Source organism: Girardinichthys multiradiatus, chromosome 11 (genome assembly GCF_021462225.1).
Source record: "Girardinichthys multiradiatus isolate DD_20200921_A chromosome 11, DD_fGirMul_XY1, whole genome shotgun sequence".
Classification (NCBI taxonomy): Eukaryota; Metazoa; Chordata; class Actinopteri; order Cyprinodontiformes; family Goodeidae; genus Girardinichthys; species Girardinichthys multiradiatus.
In genome coordinates this window covers 24,770,882-24,791,312 of record NC_061804.1, presented here as the reverse complement: position 1 = coordinate 24,791,312, position 20,431 = coordinate 24,770,882, and the positions used below count along the sequence as shown (strand labels likewise).

At 36.4% G+C, this 20,431-nt stretch overlaps 1 protein-coding gene across 3 annotated transcripts in view; it reads right to left on the bottom strand.

Annotated features, from left to right (window-relative positions):
- Positions 1 to 7,208: 7,208 nt before the first annotated feature.
- Positions 7,209 to 20,431, bottom strand: part of cadm2a (cell adhesion molecule 2a) — a 397,367-nt gene continuing 384,144 nt past the window's right edge. For all 3 annotated transcript variants that reach the window (XM_047378822.1, XM_047378824.1, XM_047378823.1), the window contains 2 exons: positions 16,303 to 16,425; positions 7,209 to 14,862 (listed from right to left, as the gene is read on the bottom strand). In XM_047378822.1, the coding sequence (XP_047234778.1) occupies positions 14,744 to 14,862; positions 16,303 to 16,425 (242 nt within the window). In that variant the 3' untranslated portion in view covers positions 7,209 to 14,743. The remainder of the gene's footprint in view (positions 14,863 to 16,302; positions 16,426 to 20,431) is intronic.

Below are 20,431 nucleotides of genomic sequence, written 5' to 3'. Positions count from 1 at the left end.
TAAGGATAATATCTTAATTAGGTTTGTTGTTCTGGACATTTTCTGTTAGCTCTTTTACTTAATAGGCAGTATGGCAAACAAAACAAAGTTTTTACTTTGAGTTGGGGATTTTTATCATATATAGTTGCCTTTTTCTTACTTGATCTTCACCCCATATGTGATTGAAACAGGACTGGAGTAATGAAAAAACGGTATATTTAATTTGTTACCAAATATGGTTTAGGCTGCAAATAAAGGCCTTTGTAACTCTAATATTCTATGCAATCTATTGATCTGAGATGTTGTAATTAGATTGAATATAATTTGTGTTTGATTTGTGTATTCTGTTATGTAGAACACAAAACACCCGTCGCTCTATACCCGAATCTGCTTATTAAAGAAATGAGTAAAGCATCACCTGGCCTGATCATTAACTTGGGGGTCATACAGGCATTTAATCAGTGCATGCTCTGCAATCACCACCATAGTAAACCAGACATTAATCTTAGATGTCACCCTACCGTTAATGCATTCCGTTATGTTTAAAACCTTGTTTATCAAACACTGTATGAGCGTCTGTTTATTTTTCAGATTACTGAAAAGTGTTCTGGAGATCCTAGGATTGTCCTGGTTTCTCTTAAAAGGAGAAATAAATATCTAAGCCCATCAGAGACTCTGTTCTGGGTTTTTTGTGTCAAGGACTTCTACATTTGGGATGTTCTTTTCTAGTCAGTGTGAATTTAAAATTTGTAAAACCAAAAGACAAATGGTCTATGATAGGCTTTTCTCAAGTTCCTATTAATAATACAACATCACAGCATTTTTCAATGTCAGTTATTGGTTTTGATTTTGATGTGCCACACAAAGATTTTTAATGGCCCCATGTGGTCCCCTTGTGAAAAATAGCTGAGGGCGTCCCTGGATTAGTCTATTCTTCAAAAACCACCATCTTTATTGAAATGCTATTTTAAAAGGCAGGCCTGGATAAAATAGTAAAAAAAAAAAAACACAATATACTGTAGAGTTTTAATCGAACAATATCATTTTACTTTGGAATCTCATTTATTAAAACCCACAAAAAGGGTTTTAATGTTGCATATTTTGTTGCATTGGCTTTGTTTTTATTATTTAAAATGAATTAATTAAGCTATATTTTTTATGTATACATGTATGTACATAGGTGGATATATGTACATTGCTTCCATATTTTAAATAAATAAATACATAAATCTTGTTTAGCTGAGCTAACTGGATATATTTCCATTATGTCACAGTTTGACTTGTTTTAGGTTTTGAACAGTAAGAAAATTGATTGTTACAAATTTGAGTATTTAGTGTTTTAAATATCAGCAAAAACATTTTAATATAAACATCTAGAGTTGAATAACATCTTGCTCTTGTTACAGACTGGATCTGCAAGACATTTTGTAATCTCTCTGGACATAAAACACAACACATTTCTTATTTTGGTACAAGGATTATAATTCTGTTATGTTTAAAATCTAAAACGTAAGAGTCATCGCCTCTTTTTTTGCTTGCATCAAATGTTACAGTGTTCAAAATATAAAAAGTGCCCTAAAAGAAACTAGTCTTGACGTTGTTTTGAGCTTCTTAAACGTCAAACAAGAAGTCCTCTCAGAGTAAAGTTAGTATACATCAAAGTATTTTCTTCTTAGCTGATGGCAACCTGAAGGAGAGCAGACAGCCCACAGTGTGTGTATGTGAGCCATATATGGGTGAGGATGTGGACACACATGGTCAGTACATTTACCAAACATCAAAGCCAGTGTGCATTGCTTCTGTCAGCCTCTGAAGGAAATGTACTTGCGAGGTAAATGGGGATCTTGCTGGACTGGATTCTGTGGTAGAGGGAGTAGAAGGAGGACAAACAGGGAAAAACAACAAGCTGTGCTAAACCCACCTGATAAAGCAAAGGAGGCATTAAAGCAAAGATCGACTTCACAGATGCATAAACAGAAACGTGGCTGTGACAGAAAGAGTTGAGAGGAGGAACAATAGATTCTCTTCACATATGGATTTCCATATGGAGCTTATGCTCCCTTCACCATGGATCCAGCTCCCACGTGTCGCTGAACAGGTGTGAGGCAAAGGGCTGTGGCACGATCAGAAAGTGACTCTCAGTTAGAGTTGCATGTAGTGTCACCAATTATCTTCAGCTCCATGTTTAACAGCTCTCAAAAACATGAAATATCAGATATCATTTCTCCAGAAGAAACATCTGCACCCTTGTGTCTTAGTCCCCTTCTTATGAAATTCTCTTTTTATTCTCCCAAAGTTGAATAGAAGGGAATGAAAGATGCAATAGTGGCTGTACAGTCAACACTAGCAATTTACAGTCCTCTGCAAAATATATTCATACCATATTTTTCAAATATTGTCAAATTACAGCCACAAACTTCAATATATTTTATTGGAATTTTATGTAACTGGGCAACACAAAGGTGTGCATTACCTTGAAATGTAAGAAAATTATACATGGTTTTCTAAAATAGCTGGGGTACTACTCTTGAAGATTTTCACATCTACAGACAAAAATTATTTCCCATTATGTTTTGCTAAATAATTTAAGCTCAGTTAGATTGGATGGAAAGCCTGTGAATACCAAGGTGCATGTTTTGACTTTGACTGGGACATTCTAACATGAATTTGCTTTGATTTCATGTGCTGCTATCCATGCTGAACAAAAGCGTCTGCTGCCAGCACCATGTTTTACTGTGGGGATGTTGTGTTCACTGGGATTGAATTGACTTAGCCCAGTTTAAATTTACCCACCTCTCAAACAATGCAACAGGAAACAACACTCGCCAATTATTTTTACCTCTGCCTTCCTCCCTCCCTGTTGGATGGAATAAGGAGGAGTCAGGTTTAGCCTGAACCGGCTCATCTATGGTTGAGGTGCAAACACACCTCCATTTTTGCTACCTGTGCGACCCCTTTTCTTATAATAAGTCTGACAGAGAGGTTTTAGTATAACAATGGCCATCAGGGCGCTCTACATCGACAAACCTTATCAGTTTATTATTTTACTTAGTACCCCTACACATAGCCCATTCTAAAAAGGCCAAACTCTAACACTTAGTAGTTTATTCTAACCTCCCCAACAACCCCGCCACATTCCAAACCCTTTGTGAAGTGCCTTGAGACAACGTGTGTTGTGAATTGGTGCTATATAAATAAAACTGAATTGAATTGAATTGAATTGTGAACTACAGTGTTCGTTTTTCAATATCTACTGTTTTGTATTTAGTTCGAAGAGCTCAGTTTTGGTCTCATATGACCAGAGTACCTTTTTCCACATGTTTCTACTACACAGCTTGTAGCAAATGCTAAGTGAACCGTCCTGTCTTTTATTTTTGTTTTTTTTAACAATGTTCTTGTTGTTGCTTCTCAAAATATAGGTCAGATTTGTGGAGTGCATGGCTTACAGTTTTCATGTCAACCGATTATCCCACCTGAGCTGTGGATTTCTGCTGCTCCTCCAGAATGACTTTGGGTCTCTTGGCTGCTTCTCTGAGAAATCATTGCTTCACCTAGGCTCTCAGCCTATAGATTGAACATTGGTTTAAAACCTAACCCTGATGTTGCACAGGATTTTATTTAGGGGTATAAGAGTGAAAGAGCTGAATAAAAATGCATGCCACACTTCTGCTTTTCTTATGTAAATATATCTGAAAATCATGCTTCAGTTTATTATTGTGGTTTAATGGGTTGTGGTTGTAATGGGACAAAATATGAAGAAGTTCAAGGTGTTTAAAAACTTTTGAAAATCACAATAAATAAGTTTATTTATTATGAAACAAATTTCAGTCAAAATGTTTTTGTTCCAAGTTTTTCTTTATGAATATCTTCAGGAAACTATTTTTAGCTTGTCAGTTGACCGAGAGGAGGGCTACACTTCACTCTGGAACAGTCTTTTGTTGACTGTGGCAAATAGCTGCAACAATTAGTGTTTTTTCAAAGCTGATTTATGCCCTTGTCACTTATGTGGCAGCAACAAAGCAGTAACTCTTAAACTGGCCGCTTGTTTAAAATTGTGTATACTAAAATCATTTAAAGGGTGATCATGCAGTCAACTTCTACCATGTTAAATAATTTTAAACAACATTCATTCTGAGGAGTTTTATTATGCATATTTAAATGAATGTTGATTCTTTCTGTTCTGAACTTTGAGGAAAGAGGAACGCTTTGAAAAATGCCTCTTTATTTGGTTTTGTGTATTTATTGACAGAATCAGCATCTGAAATTGAAATAAAAAGCTCACCAATAACTTAAAAGAACAAGAATTTAAAGGTTTTTTTTGTTTATAGTAATTACTTCTTAAAATTTTTGAATGGAAAAGTTTAAATGTACTGGCTTCTGTTCACTGATCAAAGTCATCTGACATTTTTCTGTCCATTTAGGTAAGTTTAAATATCACTTTCTATGGGGAAAATTTGTTCAGGCAGGTTTTGCAGCCAATATTTGCCTAAATGGGTGGGTAAAGATCATTTATACAAACTAGCTTTTGCATGAAAAGCATTTCTATTTCTGCATATTTCTAGATCTGCCTGTGCTGGTTCAAGAAACCAGCTCAATTGATTGAGAAGTAATTGAGTTTTTTCACTGACCCCCTCCCTTTCCTTCAGTGGAGGAATCATACTTCAGCTGCAAAACTGCAACCTTCTCCAGGCTACATTTATTCCTGACAGATGGGCTGATTGCAGCTGCTTTCTTCAATCTAACATGACATCTTATTGCTATTACCTAATTCTCCCCCTCAGTCATCATCCTTCGACTCCCTGAAAATGCTGGATGGCTCTTCTTTCTGTCTTTCATGTTTGGGTGCATCTTCACGTTCTCACTCTTTCTATCTTCATATGCTTATACCTGTTTTTATGCGCTCCATCCATCCCAAAATGTATGCACATGCTTTACAGTTTATGCAAATTACTGTAAGGATTTAAAGGCCCTTTGCCACAATCAGAGGAAGTTGCCTTGAATTGACAACCTGAAGAGTAATGAATTTTTTTTCAAGCGTTTTATTTTATTGCCACATACTAGTCTGGTGTTTTATGTTTTAGCAAATGCCAAAGGAAAAGCGCCAAAATCCAAGTAACGGCTTTCATTTTTACATATGCTCTATTAAATCAAATTATTTTTTTAGAAAAATTTGGAGCATTGAATTAAAATGTCTTTCTGAGTAAAACATTAATTATTATTTTTATTATTTGTTATTTATTATGTTTGTTAGGTCTGAGGTCTGATCCTCATGTATAATCATGAATTAACTTTGAGCAAATAATAATTCAACAATAGGACATACACTGGACAAAAATGGCCTCCATGGCCAAAACCACCGCTGACTAAAAAGAACACAATGTCCCATCTCATATTTCATGAAAACCATCTTAATGATCCCTAAAACGTCTGGGAAAGTATTCTGTGGACCAACAACACAAAAGTGGAACTTTCTGGATTGTGTGGTTCATGTTACATTTGGTATTAAACTAATGCTGCAGTTCAGAAAAAGAAAGTCATACCGACAAACATGGTGGTAGGAGTTTGATGGTCTGGGGTGGTTTGCAGCATCAATATCGTGCTCTCTATCATATAATCCTGAAAGAGAATGTCCAGCCTTCAGTTCATGACATTATGCTCAAGTGTACTTCAATTATGCAGCAGGACTGTGATTAAAGCACATCAGCAGGTCCACCTCTTAGTGGCTGAAAAAACAACAACAAAAAAGAAGGTTTTAAAGTGGCCTATTTAAAGTCTGGACTTAAATCAGATTCAGATGCTCTGGCATGACCCTAAGCAGGCTGTTCATAGTCAAAAACTCTCCAATGTCGTGTGGCAACATTAAAACAATTCTGCAATGAAGATTGGGACCAAATTTCTCCACAGTGATGGAAAATACTCAGTTACAGTTATCTCACACACTTGATTACTGATATATTTTTTATTATGATCTGTTAGAACTAAATTCAGGTGGACCTACTGTGCTGCTGTGATGTGTTAAAAATAAATGAAATGAGGTGGTGTATTTTCTTTTACTAGCAAATGTGCACTGACAAAAACACATAGTTGGATAGTGATACTATTGATTTCCACAAGAAGATCTCACAAAATACCCTATTTTCACACATTGCTCCATTGGAGAAAACAGCAAATTTTGTTTTGTGTGATTGGACTGATGATTTAACAAGAGGCACTAGTAACTTTTGACATTGCCCAGTTACATGATCTCCTAAGACCATTATTACTGAAATCTGGCCATTTGAGTCTGCTGTGTACCAATTGTTTTCATGTGTTGTGGTAAAACTTTCCTATAATCCATACAGTGTTCTCACAGATGCATGAAATATTTCTGCAGCTGTACAGAGACACGCAAATACAGAAGAAAACTAGAATCCCTTCTGCATTGTCGTCACAAGAGTGCCCATGTTGAAGCTGTTTCCTTTTCTGTTGTTTTTCTTTAAAGGGTGGTGGGTGTTATCCTCATTAACTAAAAACAAAGTGTCACAACCAAAAGGAACTGAGTGGTTTGCCATATAGCTTTAAGTAAAACTTATATCCACACACCTAAGAATCTCTTTTCTCTTGTTTGATAATTTGTATATCAGTTTACTGCAACAGTATTTATATTTCAAACAATTGTGAAATAATTTTACACAATTTGTTTTTTTTGCAACTATAAGTACAAACAGCTGTGTGCTTATCTTTTGCTGCTAATCTAACGGAAACTATTTCACAAAGCCCATATTTTGTGTTTTCAGCCTTGCTGACTTCCATTCTTTTCCTGTACACGTCTTATTTCTTGAGACCATTTAAGTACCTTTATATTCTGCTTGTTTCAGGTAAAGCTGTTTTCACAGGAGTATTATTGTGCAGACAGTCAACAAAGAGTTGTCAAAAGACTGCACATGACAAACTGAATAGCAACACAACACCAGGACCGCAGAGTCCAGCCGAAACACAACATGAATTATTCGTCTGAATAAATAAATATGAACATGCATCTGTGTATGTGTTGGCCTGTGTTTATGCTGGTGTGTTTCTGGGAATGGTGTGTGTGTGTTGCATCGCTCCTCATGAGGACGATTCAAATGTTTCCATAGTATAAATACTGTAGCTGCAGTGCATCATCAGAGCTTCTTTCTCATATCAATAAAACTCACAAGAATTTTAAATGGCAAATAGTGACTTAAACATAGAATCAAACTTATAGAGATGTTTTAGCAACTATTTATTCAACATTTTCCATTTCATACAAACAAACCTCTAAACTGAATATTAAATCCCTCAATGGAAGGGAACGTCTCCATTACTGGGGCTAAATAACAAATGAAGCTGTCTCCAAAGCTGAAAATGAAGCACATTAAAAAGTGAAAGTAACAAATGTTTTGCTCTAATCAATGTCTTTGCCGAACCTTGGATGTGAATCCCTTGTGCTCAGTCAGTGGTGTTGCCTTGAATAAAGATTGATATATAATGTATGTACATGTTTTGTAGCCCCACATAAATACACGATGGGCTAATGAGGCATTAAACTACTTTCATACCTAAATTAAACTAAATTCTTGAAAAAAAGTAATATCGTTCTTGGACTTTCTGAATATTTGCATCATATTTTAAATTTCAGTTTTTAAAAAGCAAAAAAGGCTAACAACTTAAAAATGTTTTCAATGACAGCAATGTGACAGATTTACTGAAGAATCACTGAATAATTTTTATTAACATCGTCTTAATCTGAAACTGAACAAATACATGGTGTCAGCATACAGGGACTAGTAGAGTGATAAGTGCTCACAAGTCCCCATTTTATAACAAGAAACTCCCAAAAAGAAAAAGAAAAGAAATCCCAAATGAAAAATATATTCCTGAGATGTAAAAAAAAACAAAAAAAAAACTACCAGACAAAATAATAATAACAGCACATCACTACATGCGATTGTGTCACACATTGTCATCAATGTGACGATATAGAAACTGGGCTGATTGATATTTCAAGAGGAACGAAGAGTTGCACTGAAGCTAAACTGTACAGCAGAGGCATGTGGAGAGCCAGGAGGAGACAGACAGGACAGGGAAAAGGTGTCAAGTTACAATCCTGAATTATAATAAACAAAACAATCAGAACCAGAAGAACACAACCAGATTCTAAGCCAGAACAAATATCATTTTCATATCAACCTTGTTGAAATTCTTCATTAGTATGAACATTGAATGTGCTGGTCAAATATATGAAATGATGGGGACTTCAAGAAAGAAAACATGATTGGGTTTGCTCCAGTATCAGTGCCGTTTTTAAAGGGACAGTTCAGATTTTCTGAAGTGAGGTTCTGTGAAAATATTATCAGTGTTAGTTCCCTTACCGGGTTTGGACAGATGTCTGTCTTGTTGTGGACTGCTAAAATCAACTCAAGCTGGATATGCTCACGTCATGGACACACCACTATATTAGCGGTAATTGAGTGCACATTTGCAAATAAAACATTACGTTTGTTGCTGTTTCCTCAACCGACAGGTTACGTTACAACGCTTAGGACAAAATCAGCTGATCTTGAGTTTGCGGGGATAATTTCTAAACAGCTTCAAGATCTGGAAAAGCATAGAAACATACAATTTGAAACCTGTCTCACAATACAAAAGATATCCCGACTCTTGGTGGATTGATATAGACCAATGTAACTTCAGTGTAGCAACAGGAAAGGTGTTCAGCTGATTAAACAGATACAAGTTGTTAACCACCTCCTGTATTTGCAGTTACCTAATATCTGCTAAAGTAGCATTGTATCTTATGGATAAAAACAGAGGTTTTCAGTTTGAGTCATTTTAAATAGCTAAACTTAGCTAAAATGTACTGACTGACCAGCTGTTGTGCGCGAAACACATATTTACCAGCGAACTGACGTCTATCCACTACAGTGGAAGGGTACTATTACTGATAGTATAATCAACAAACAAAATCACTTCAAAAAATCCAAACTATTCCTTTAAAAAACTAATGAGATAACAACACAGCGTAAGCAGGCTTAAAAACTCATTAGTTTTCCTCTAACGTATAAAAGTAGCTGTTAGGCAGGAGGAGGCTACAGATAAATAATAATTATAATATCCAAGTTTTTGAGCTGAATCATTTTACCTTACATAATAACATACATATATACCAGCTGAAGTACCTATTTATTTGAGATGAAAGTGTTCTTTTCTGGTGTATTTCACAAACCTACACATTATTTTGCTCCAGGTTTGACATTTGACAAAATATTGTAATTTAATAAAATATTGCTGGGATTACTCATCTAATTATATAACTTCAAATGGCTTTATTTGCAACTGGCTGTAAATCTATATCAGCTATAAACAACCCGACCCATAGCAAAAAAAAGGAAAAAAGGTGTTTTTTGCACATTTGCACTGGTGTGTAGATGTCCCAGTCAACGTGAAAATTGGTCATAAAATTGCGAGCAATTCCCTGCCCAAATTGCAGCCAGTATTGCACTGCTTAATCTGCATAAATGCACAACCTCTTGCGCACCAGGCACACCTTCAGCAGAAGAAAAAGAGGTCATTATGAGCCAGGAAATTACAGAACAAAAAATGGAAAAAAATAGCCTGCCGCTTAAAGAAAATGGCATAGGAATGGCACTGTTAGTGCTTTTAATGATGAGGTTTTAAGCTCATAATCCTGCTAACCAAACCAGCACAAAAATGGGAGATTATGGGGTTTTTAAAGCTTAGTTTTTTCAACCAACACTCAAAATGAAAAAAAAAAAAGAAAGGAAAAAAGGAGAAACTACATTTAAATCTGAATATTAATATGTGAATATTAAAATAGTGCATGGTGGCATGAGCTAAGCTGTTAAAAAATTCAAAAACATAAAAACAAAATTTAGGTTAGATTTAGGTTGGTCTAATGATTATAAAAAGCCATTGCAATAAATCAACTCAGTACTTTCAAACCAAGTATTTACAGTTTTTTTCAAAAGAGAAAAAAAGACACATTTTAACAATTACTAAGAAATATCCTTCTTATTGTAATGGTCAGAGTGTATAATTCATTAAGTGGCACCTTTTCATTTGTAATGCCAACACCAACTCATCACTGCAGACCTTTCGTTAAACTTCTCGTCCTAACTTTTCTCATTTCTAAGATGAAAACACAGATGAAATGCAACAGAAAATGTGAGTCATACCATCCATCATTTAAGACTGAAAAGTTGTATTATATTGTAACAATTGCCTATGCACACCAGTGATAGAAAAAGACAAGACCTTTTAAAAACAAAGTTAAATTTGTTAATAGTATGATGAAAGTTGAAGTGATCCTAAGTGTAAAACATTGTTTTAAATAACAACAAAAAAATTATGTAATCCTACAAACACTGTGCCAAGCAAAAATTATGCTGATATTGACCTAAGGGTGATTTACTCCTGTTATGATGTTCAGATTTGCCACACAGAACAAGACCTTTGCCATCCAACTTTATTTGCATAATGTTGTAAACTGGTCACCAAACAGGAGACAGCTGGGCCCACTTTTTTATTGCCCTTGGTAATCATATGATTCGTTCACGCAGATTAGCGCTGTTGGTTTTTATCGCACTTTTACAGGATACTAAATTGCTCAAATTACTTTAAACATACAAATATGAAAAGAAACAGACATTTACTGTTTCACCACTGATATATATACCCACCAACCACTTTATTAGGTACACAATGCCAATACAGGGTAGAATCCCCTTTTGCCTTCAGAACAGCATTCATTCTTTGTGGCATAGACTGAACATGGTGTTCGAAGATATTGGTCCACATTGACCTAATATCATAACACAGTTGCAGCAGATTTTTTGGCTGCACATCCATAATGCAAATCCCCTGTTCCACCACATCCAAAAGATGCTATTATGAATTGACTTTGGAGATCATTGGAATACAGTGAACTCACTGTCATCTTAAAGAAACCAGTTGGAGATGATCTGGGCTTTGTGGTATGGTGCATTATCATGCTGGAAGTAGGCATCAGAGGATGGGCACACTGTAGCACAAAGGGGTCGACACACTGAGCAACAATACTCAAATAGGCTCTGGCATTCAAACAATGCACAGTTTTGAAGGCATCCAAAGTGTATCATGGAAACATTCCACAAACAATTACACCAACAAGCCTGAAGTGTCAATGCAAGGCAGGATAGACAGGATCCACGATTTAATGTTGTTTACATGAAATGTTGACCCTACCATCTCGATATTGCAACTGAAATTGAAATTCATTGGATCAGGGAATTTGGGCTGTTTTCTAATTTTGGTGAATTTGTGATTTATAGCCTCAATTTTGATTGCTTAGCTGGAAGTAGTGGCATTCGGTGTGTTATTTCGCTGCTGTAGCTCATCTGCTAAAAGTTTGAAGTTCAACTTGTGTGTTTAGAGACAATATCCTGCATACCTTTTTTTGTAATGGGTGGATATTATATCTACTGTTGCCTCTCTATCATCTCAAACTAGTCTGTCCATTCCTCTGACATCAACAAGATAATTTGTTTATAGTAATGATGCTCTGTGAACATCTTGTTTCTGAGTTGAATATGAAAACCCCAATAGATCAACAACTTCTGAAATACTTAGCCCAGCTCATCTGGCAACCTCAACGATGCCACATTCAAAGTCACTTCAATCTAATTTCTTTCACATTTCCATTCTTGTCTTGAATTTCAGAAAGCCGTTTTCACAATGTTAAGATGCCTAAACATTTTGAAGTTCTACCATGTGATTGGCATATGCACCATTAGTGTAAACAACTAAATGAACAGGTATACCTAATAAAGTGGCTGGTGAGTTTCATTGTTTGCCACTAACATGAAGGTAACATTCTTGCTGTATTAGTGTATATTTATTGATGTTCATGACTCTTCTTTAATTTTGTTAAAGTTTTCATTTTGGACATTGGACATAAAATTTTACACATTTGCAATTATATGTTTGCTTTAACTTTCTATGGATAAATAGTCTGTTTTACATCAATTTGTGCCAAAATGTATTTAAATTAGCATTAAACCTGATAGTTTTTGTTATATTTTCATCCTTCAGACCTGATCAGTAACTTCAGCTTGAACAAAGTAAATGTAAAAAAAAGAAAAACAAGTAACAAAAATCATGCTAATGTGTAGTACTAAAGTGTTGTTTTTACACATTATGTACATGCTTACAGAAAACAAAACACATTTTGTAAAGTCTTCCTATAAATGAAAGTAAATAGGGTAAATAGGGTAAGGCAGCAAATAAACAAATTTGAAGGAATACAGGAGTCCAGAATTTAACAGCTTTTTTTTTTTTTTACAGTCAACCACATTTTAGCAGACACAATATATAACAGGCAGTGGGATACAATTTAAACCAACAATATTAGACTTTTTTAATATAAAAAAAAGTTAATTGACTTACATTTTCAAAAAGATGTACTGCACCTTTTTAATCTTTCCACTGCCTATTAGATTAAAAGAACCATTCCCAAGGCAATTTAGTTGTTGGCAAAGGAACACAGTAACTCATCCTGTCAAATTTTGTGCTTCACCGTTTGTTTCAAGTTTTAAGATTTTGGAAATGGGGCCCATGCAGATCTATGACCCTCAGTATTCTCTCTGATATATATACTTTTTTACTTCAAGACCTCATGAAATGGAACTGTGACTGACTAAAAGGAAATGGCTTTCTAGTTGGAAACAACAATTTAAATTTGCTCTTCAAAACCTTGTGAAACATAAATTGTAAAGTGGCGGTCCAAATCAGTTATCTACAGTATAAAGTGTTGACTGAATTTCACCCTATTGTTAATAGCTGGGCGCACTTCTGAAGCAGTATCTTTTGTTTTAGGAAAAGCAGGTCCCTTTTAGGCTCCATGCGCTTTGATCCAGGGTTGTTCTTTTTTGTTTTTCTGTCTCAATAAGGATAACCTTCTAGCATGTGTGCAAAATAAAAAAAAAAGCTTGTTACAGAGGTATGGCTGCAATGCCAACTGCTGGAGAGGCTGCCAGCTGACCTCGCTGACAGAGTGAGGATGCAATAAATGCGTGTGCTTAAAGATGTGCATCACTGCTTTTTCCTGCAACTCTTTATCCCCTAGATTACAATATGTAATATTTTACCCCAGCAAGAGAAAAACTGCTGTGTTTTTGTTTTTGATTGACTTCATTGTAAAATCTTCGAATCCATTTGGATGAACACGCAGGCTAATAGACATCTTTCTGTTCAAAAGACAAAGCGTTGGATCTACAGCAAAACCACTATGCTGATGCTTTTGTGAATATTTGAGTTGAAGCCCAAGCCATAATGGAAGTGGTGGAAACAACGACTGATTGACAGCCAGTGCAAAATTTTAACTGAATGCAGGCTAATGGACAGTATATAATATACTTGTATATTCATATATATATATGAAGTGACAGTAAATGACTTACAAATCACTGTTACTGTAACGTCTTAAAGCTGCCTGCACCTCGAGCTAATGAGGCATCCATCAAAAGTACTAAAAGATGTCTAAGAAGTTTAACATTGGACACTGTAAACATACTGTCACTGTTCTGTTTTTGACAGAAACCTTAAATTGTTCACTGTATATTTCATGAGGTCCTTAAGCTGTAAAATGACTTTGTTGGGACATGAACATAAAGTGAATTATTAAAATGTGAAAGCTCAAAAGAATTTCAATACATTTTTTACAGATTTTAAGACTTGGAGATTTCTTTCTGTACATCTGAATCATTAATGTAAAACACAGACTACTGTAAGCTGTCCAGATAGCGTGTAAAATGTTTCACTAAACTGCTGCCTGCACGGCACAAGGATGTGCAGAGTAAATTACACAGAGACAGCAGATTTAGCAAATAGCTTCATCTATGTACTCTTTCGTATATTTTTGGTGGGTTCTTTGCTCTAAACAACACAGCACTACCCCTTATCACTCCTACCCTAATAGTGAAAATCATATTATACACTTATCTGACGAACCTTGCTACAGTGTTACACAAAACCTTCGTCTTATCTTACAAAGGATCCACTGCTTAATTACAAGTTTACTTAGAGGGAATGGGGGGCAGTGGATCATCTAAAAGTACCATATTCAGTGTGATAGACACATATAAGGCGTAAACAGCACAGATCACTCAAATAAAAAAATGACGCGATCTATAATTAAAAGCTGCGAGCTAAGCAATAAAATGAGCTACAGAGCATTTACATTGCTACTGACAGGCGACACATGAAGGCATTGACAGAAGTTTGATGGCGTCTGTATTTTTAGGCACCGTGTTGACGTGAGATATGTGGGGGGGCATGAGATACAACGTGTGGCAGCGTGTCTGCTTGGTGAGGGACCAGGAGAAAGGGTGAACAAGATGTCATGTAAGAAGCAGCCATGGCAGAGATAAAGATTTCTAGGTGTTGGTGTCACTAGGCGAGCAAAAACGTGAGAAGGGGTAGGGCTTCACTAGCAGCATCAAGTTGCATGTGGAAACATTTTAAACCTGCCAAAAAGAAAAAAAAAGATTTAAGGGTAAAAATGTAATACAGAGAAATGCTGAACCAAAGGAAATAATAATGATATTAAAAAAGCTTGGGAAACATCTCTGCCTGTGGACTCCGTGTTGACTCAAAGGGGCAATGGCCACAGCTGAAGACAAAAGTGGGTGACAGAGAGAGAAAGACTATAAGAAATAGAGGGACTGAAAGAAAATGGAGAGAGCTACACAGCTCCCTTTGCAGTCTAAATGAAGTATTCCTTCTTTTCTTCTGCATGTGCGTGGTGCCCTTCAGCGTTGATGATGGCTGTGTCGGCATCGGGCGCGTCATCCGCTCCTTTGGCTTCGTTCGTCAAGTATGTTCCTGCAGAAGAGGGGAAAAACAAACCCATCTCAAAGAAAACAAATACTGAACATCCCTGCATGGTGTTGGCTGCCTGGGGCAGACAGCACATCTGAAGACAACATCAGTGATGCTACATTATTCATAGACAGAGTGATGAGAAGCTGGGATAGTGTGGTAAATGTGAGTAAAGCCCTTTACAGACACAGCCAAAAACCATCAACAAACACGCCGGCCATTTTCAGTGGAGAGAGAAAAGACTTAAAATATAATGATGTTATGCTCCTGGGCAAATGGTTTAGCATTACTCTTGAATTCTGGCCATTGCCTTTAAACTTTAGATAACTGCTCTCCTTGTAATTTATGTGGACCTGCGTGTGCTATCCAGGTGTTGCGATGAAACTGTTTTCAGAATAAATTATATTACACAGATCTTCAGCAGTTTGCAATGGTTTCATTAAAAAAAAAAACACTTAATTTTAACTTAACTAAATGTTAATAAATCTACGCTACCAATATTATTACAAAAGCACTATTTAATGCAATATACAATTCTACTAATGAATTTCATCATTATTAAAATCAATTGTTAGATTGGTTCAACAGGTCTAAGATTAGTTTTTTCTTTTATTTTTTAGCTTATAATATTTATGGAGTGACACATTGACAAACACACAGCAAAGGTAGTCATGGAGTGGAATGATAAATATACTTGGGTTTTGATTTTAATTTTTTTCTTTACTAATGAAAATGTGGAAAACTGTTTTACTGCAAGCATTTTGGAGTCTTGCTCTACCTCTGTTGCACTTCAAGAGAATGAAACAAATTTTTTTGCAAAACATCTAACACCTAGGGCTGCAAGGTGATTAGCACTGTTGCTTTGCAGCAAGAAGGTCCAGGGTTCAACTCCTTTGCCCAGACTGTCAATTGTGGAGTAGTGTTTGGTAGGTTTGCAGTTCTGGGACAAGCTCCATTTTTGGAGAATGGTTTAAGCAGTGCTTGGAGAGATGTTCAAAGCTTGGGATTTTGTTATAAAACCTAACCTTGCTTTAGGCTTATTCAATACTTTGTTGCTATTTGTTCAATAATGTTCTCTAACAAATGTTTTCTATTTATTCATGAGGTGATTTCTGAAGAAATACAAACACACCACGTATATAATTTTCCTTCCACTTCAATATTAAGGTTTACTTTGTATTTAAAAAAACAAACAAGTTTGTGTATTTAACTACCAGGTAACAAAATGTAGAAACGTTCAGTAGGTGTGAATTTCAATAGCAAGGTCTATGAAATGCTCACATCAAAGTCATTTACATTACATTTTCTAAGTGTGCAAGATTAATTCTGTCCTAATCCAGCTGTGACATTGAAAAGAAATAAGAGCTGCAGTCTAATATTTGACAAATACAGCATGCCCCACTGATTCAATAAGCCTTGAGGTCTGGTCCTTTGTGGTTTTACCTTTATGCCTGGCCAGGTATCTTCCCAGAACAATGATTAAACACAAAGTGACAAAGACCACTACAGCCACCACTCCTCCAATCAAGGCATGGTCGGTGCCATGCTGCCCCAGCGCATTGGGATCTGAGGAGATGGGAGAAAGAAACAAAGAGAGACAATCAAAGTGTTGGTTAGTGAGGTGAAGGAGTGAGCACAGGGGAACAGCAAAAGACAGACAGCATAAAACAGAAAGCGAGGAGAAGAGAGAAGATTATTTCCAGTGTGTTCCTGCTTTAATGGTTGTTCTTAGCTGCTGTCATTCCTTCCCTTTTACACTTCATGCATTCAGCCTGTGAGAACTCTAAAGAATATTAAAACAGAGAAGACAAGAGATGGACAACACACTAACACAGGAAGAATGTCCCAGTGATGACAGTCATCCAGCAAAATGAGGGGAAAAGAGAATGCATAATAGACTTGGTTAAATTATTATTGTGAGTAAATTATTTAGAACCTCCCCTACTGAGTCGTATGAGTCCTCAGCATGCAAACCAGGGCAACAGCAGAGAAAAAAAAGTTACACAGTAAATAAATCATTACATAAAAAAGAATAAGTAGGGAAGATCAATCTTTTTTCAGAAAGAATTAATGTTACGGAAAAGAATTAGATGTCAGAGAGTTGCTACAGGTCCCCAGCTGTTGGAAAGCAGCCGAATAATAATAATAAAAAAAGTTATAAAAGACTCAATAGTCTACTATGCCTAGTGCAAAAACTCATAAATGTTTTTTTGCTTTTTAACAAGAGGTTACTCTCATTATCACCTCTGGCTGCTTTCACACAAAATCTTATTTCTTCCATTTATCCAAGCTTGGATCCAGGAGGGAACCTAAACATTTTTCTTCCCAGTGACATTCTACAACTCATTTTGGAGATCCCAAATCTCTTCAAGGCCAGAAAGATTACACAGTTTACCCAGTGGGTTCTGGGTCGTCCCAATGACATTTATTCAGTGGGACTTGGCCAGGTAACCTTCACAAGGATTTACCCAAAAGGCATCATGGTCAGATGCCCAACCATCTCAGATGATTCTTCTCGATGTGGAGAAGCAGCGGCTCTACTTCAATAGAAGACACAGCTCAGAGTTTTCAGTCATGATCCAAACCTCACATTCATAGGTGATGGTATACTGTAAATGTAGACGTATCACTAAATTGAAATTATTGTTTTCAGTTTAGCTCAGGTCTTTCTATGATAGACCGGACCAGTCCCTAGATACAACCTGTCTCAGACTCAGACCCCAGCCTGTCAGCCTATACATCTCTCGAGCCATTCTAAAATCACTCAAGAACAAGACAACAAAATACTTGAACTGTCCCACAACACCGAACGAGCAATCCACTTTTTTCTACTTAAGCATCATAGCATTAGATTTAGATTAGACTCTCATTCCAGGCAAATTCACTCTGGCAATAAGCAAATACTTGACTGTGAGGTTCACAAACCAGGCTGGTCCATGGCCAGGACAAATGCCACACTGCTCCTCCTGAATCAGGTTTGACAGTTGGCCAGGGTGTCTAATACTCTAGGGCTAGCTTTCCCAAGAAGGAGCAGTATGATCCATTGACAGTTGGGATCATAATCCGTTTCTAAACCTTAGGAAAAAATAAAAACTTGGAAGGGAATAGCCTGTATTATTTGTATTGATCCGTAACACCTAAAAGATTACAGTGACACTCACTATGCTGTTCTTTTCAGCACTCATGGCATCCTTTAAACACACCTACGATTTTGTATGTGTTCTTGAAAGTACATGATATTTAATGATAGCTAAAATATGGTATTACCAGAGCAGAAAAAAGCAGATATTAAAGGCGGACTTATACATATAGTGCACGTTGTTCTCCTCAGTATTCTACTTTTCATTCTGCCTGCCCATGTGGCCAAATTGAACAGCTGGCTTGCTCTCGCTTCATAAGTCTCCACGGTCTGAGTGACCAGGCCGTCACACTTCGTCGCCTCCGAGTGGACAAACACAAAGTCATACAGACCGACACACACGCTCATAGACACGGACGTGAGAAGCATAGCTTCACTGTGCTGCGGTTCTTCTTGGTCAATGAAGCAGAGCGTAGAGGAATTCTCCTCTAGGAGGACCCAGCAGGACATGGACCGAGGTGTTTAGTTACACACAAATTGTTGTCTTCTGTACTCTTTTTGTCAGGTTTCTCTCTGTATATTTGTGTATTTTTAACTATTAAACACACTCACTCTCTGACTTTTCAACATTATATTGGCTGGCCCTTGTATTTAATTCAATCGTCGGCTTGAATATTTTCAAACATTTTGTAATATTACCCATGGTTTTTAGTGTTGTCATGTATTTAATTTTTTTCAAACATATTTTCTCCACTGCATACAAAGCAGATTAATCTGTTGCATTCTCATGTGCTTGAAGTTTTGCTAAAAGACTCACATTCACGAACTTCTCTGTGATTTTTTTGAAGAGTTCTTCACAAATGTGAATAAGTTGTGCAAAAACTTTAGCAGCTCCACAGGAGGCTGCTCAAAGTCTGATAAAATGCTTCAAGGGAAAGCACTTTAGTTTCAACTTCAGCTGAAGACAAGAAACTTAAAAAAAAAAGATGAAATATTGGAAACAAGTGAACAGCCTTCTCCTTTGGAAGCAATGAATTCGAACGTGACCTACTAATGCTATGTCAGAATTTCACATCAAATTGTAAGTAGAGTACCTTTTGGTAAACTCTGGAACACAATCATGACTGGAGAAGAAATATACAAGTATACACATTTCACGCTGCTGGATTATGACAGGGTTGTAAGTTAAGCTTCAAAATGCAGAAAAAGAAACAGGAGCTTCAAACAAATACAGAAAAGGTATTTTATTAAAAACATCATTTAAAATCAGACTGTTGGTCAGCTGATCAAAAGGTTAAAACCATAGCATTAAAAGCCAGAATCTGTGCATTAATCCATATTTAAAGTCAATTTCTGGTTTCTGGTTTTTTGACCTCCTGATGGGAGAGGCAAACCGGCGATCTGCCTTTTAACATGGTTGGTTTTTTGAGCTGCACAAGGAGGCTCTCTCACAATCCTCCACTGCTGAGGATTTTGATCAGGAATGTATTTTATTTTTACAAGATGAAGATTTAAAATGGTGAAATGTTGTTTATTAAAGAAAAAACACATGATCTTTTTAAAGTAGTTATAAAGTAGTACTCAACTGCTATTCTAACTAAACTTAACAGTTTTTGGGTCAAACAAGGGCCGCAGGATATGAGGTAAATAGTAAATGGCCCGCACTTTTATAGTGCTTTATCAAGTCCGAAGACTCCAAGGTGCTTTACACTAAATCATCCACACATTCACAGTGATAGGCTACATTTTAGCCATAGCTGCCCTGGGGCAGACTGACAGATGTGGGGCTGCCATACAATCGTGCCACCAGGCTCTCAACAGGCAAGTTAAGTTCAAGGACACAACGATTAAGACTGACAGAGTGCGGGTTTAAACCAACAACCCATCTGTTAAAGGACAAACCACTACTGAGCCGCTATCGCCCCTTGAAACTGCAATATTATCATTAGGTACTGTGACGGCAGTTACAGTTATGATTAACCCACATTTTCTCACTTCTCTTTCTCTTTTCAACCATCACCATGATACCATTTCTTTATATGAGCCTTGGAATCTCAGCCACTAAGAACATAAACAGGTATGGGCATGAAAGCAAAAGTCCATCCAACTGGTTAAATATATCACTAGCAAGTAGGGTTTTAATACATGGCCCCCTATATTGACCTTTGTGACTGAAGTATGCACATACTGAAATTTTGATGATAACTGTGATTTGTGGTAAATTGTGCAGTTGAAAAATTAAGACCACCCATGCTAAACCTACCCCACAATGGTAACAGAATCACTTACTCATTGCCTAAAACCAAGTAAAAAAATAATAGTATTTTGTAGGAGTGTAAAAGTGCTTTGGCTTTCACACCTTTTCCAATATACTTAAGTTTGAATTTGGTCAGTGACTTAGGTGTTGAAAGTTGAATTTCAACAACACTGACCATAATTAAACCAAGCTACAATGCAGTTTTACAATAGGGAAACTATTGCTGTTGAGAAAAA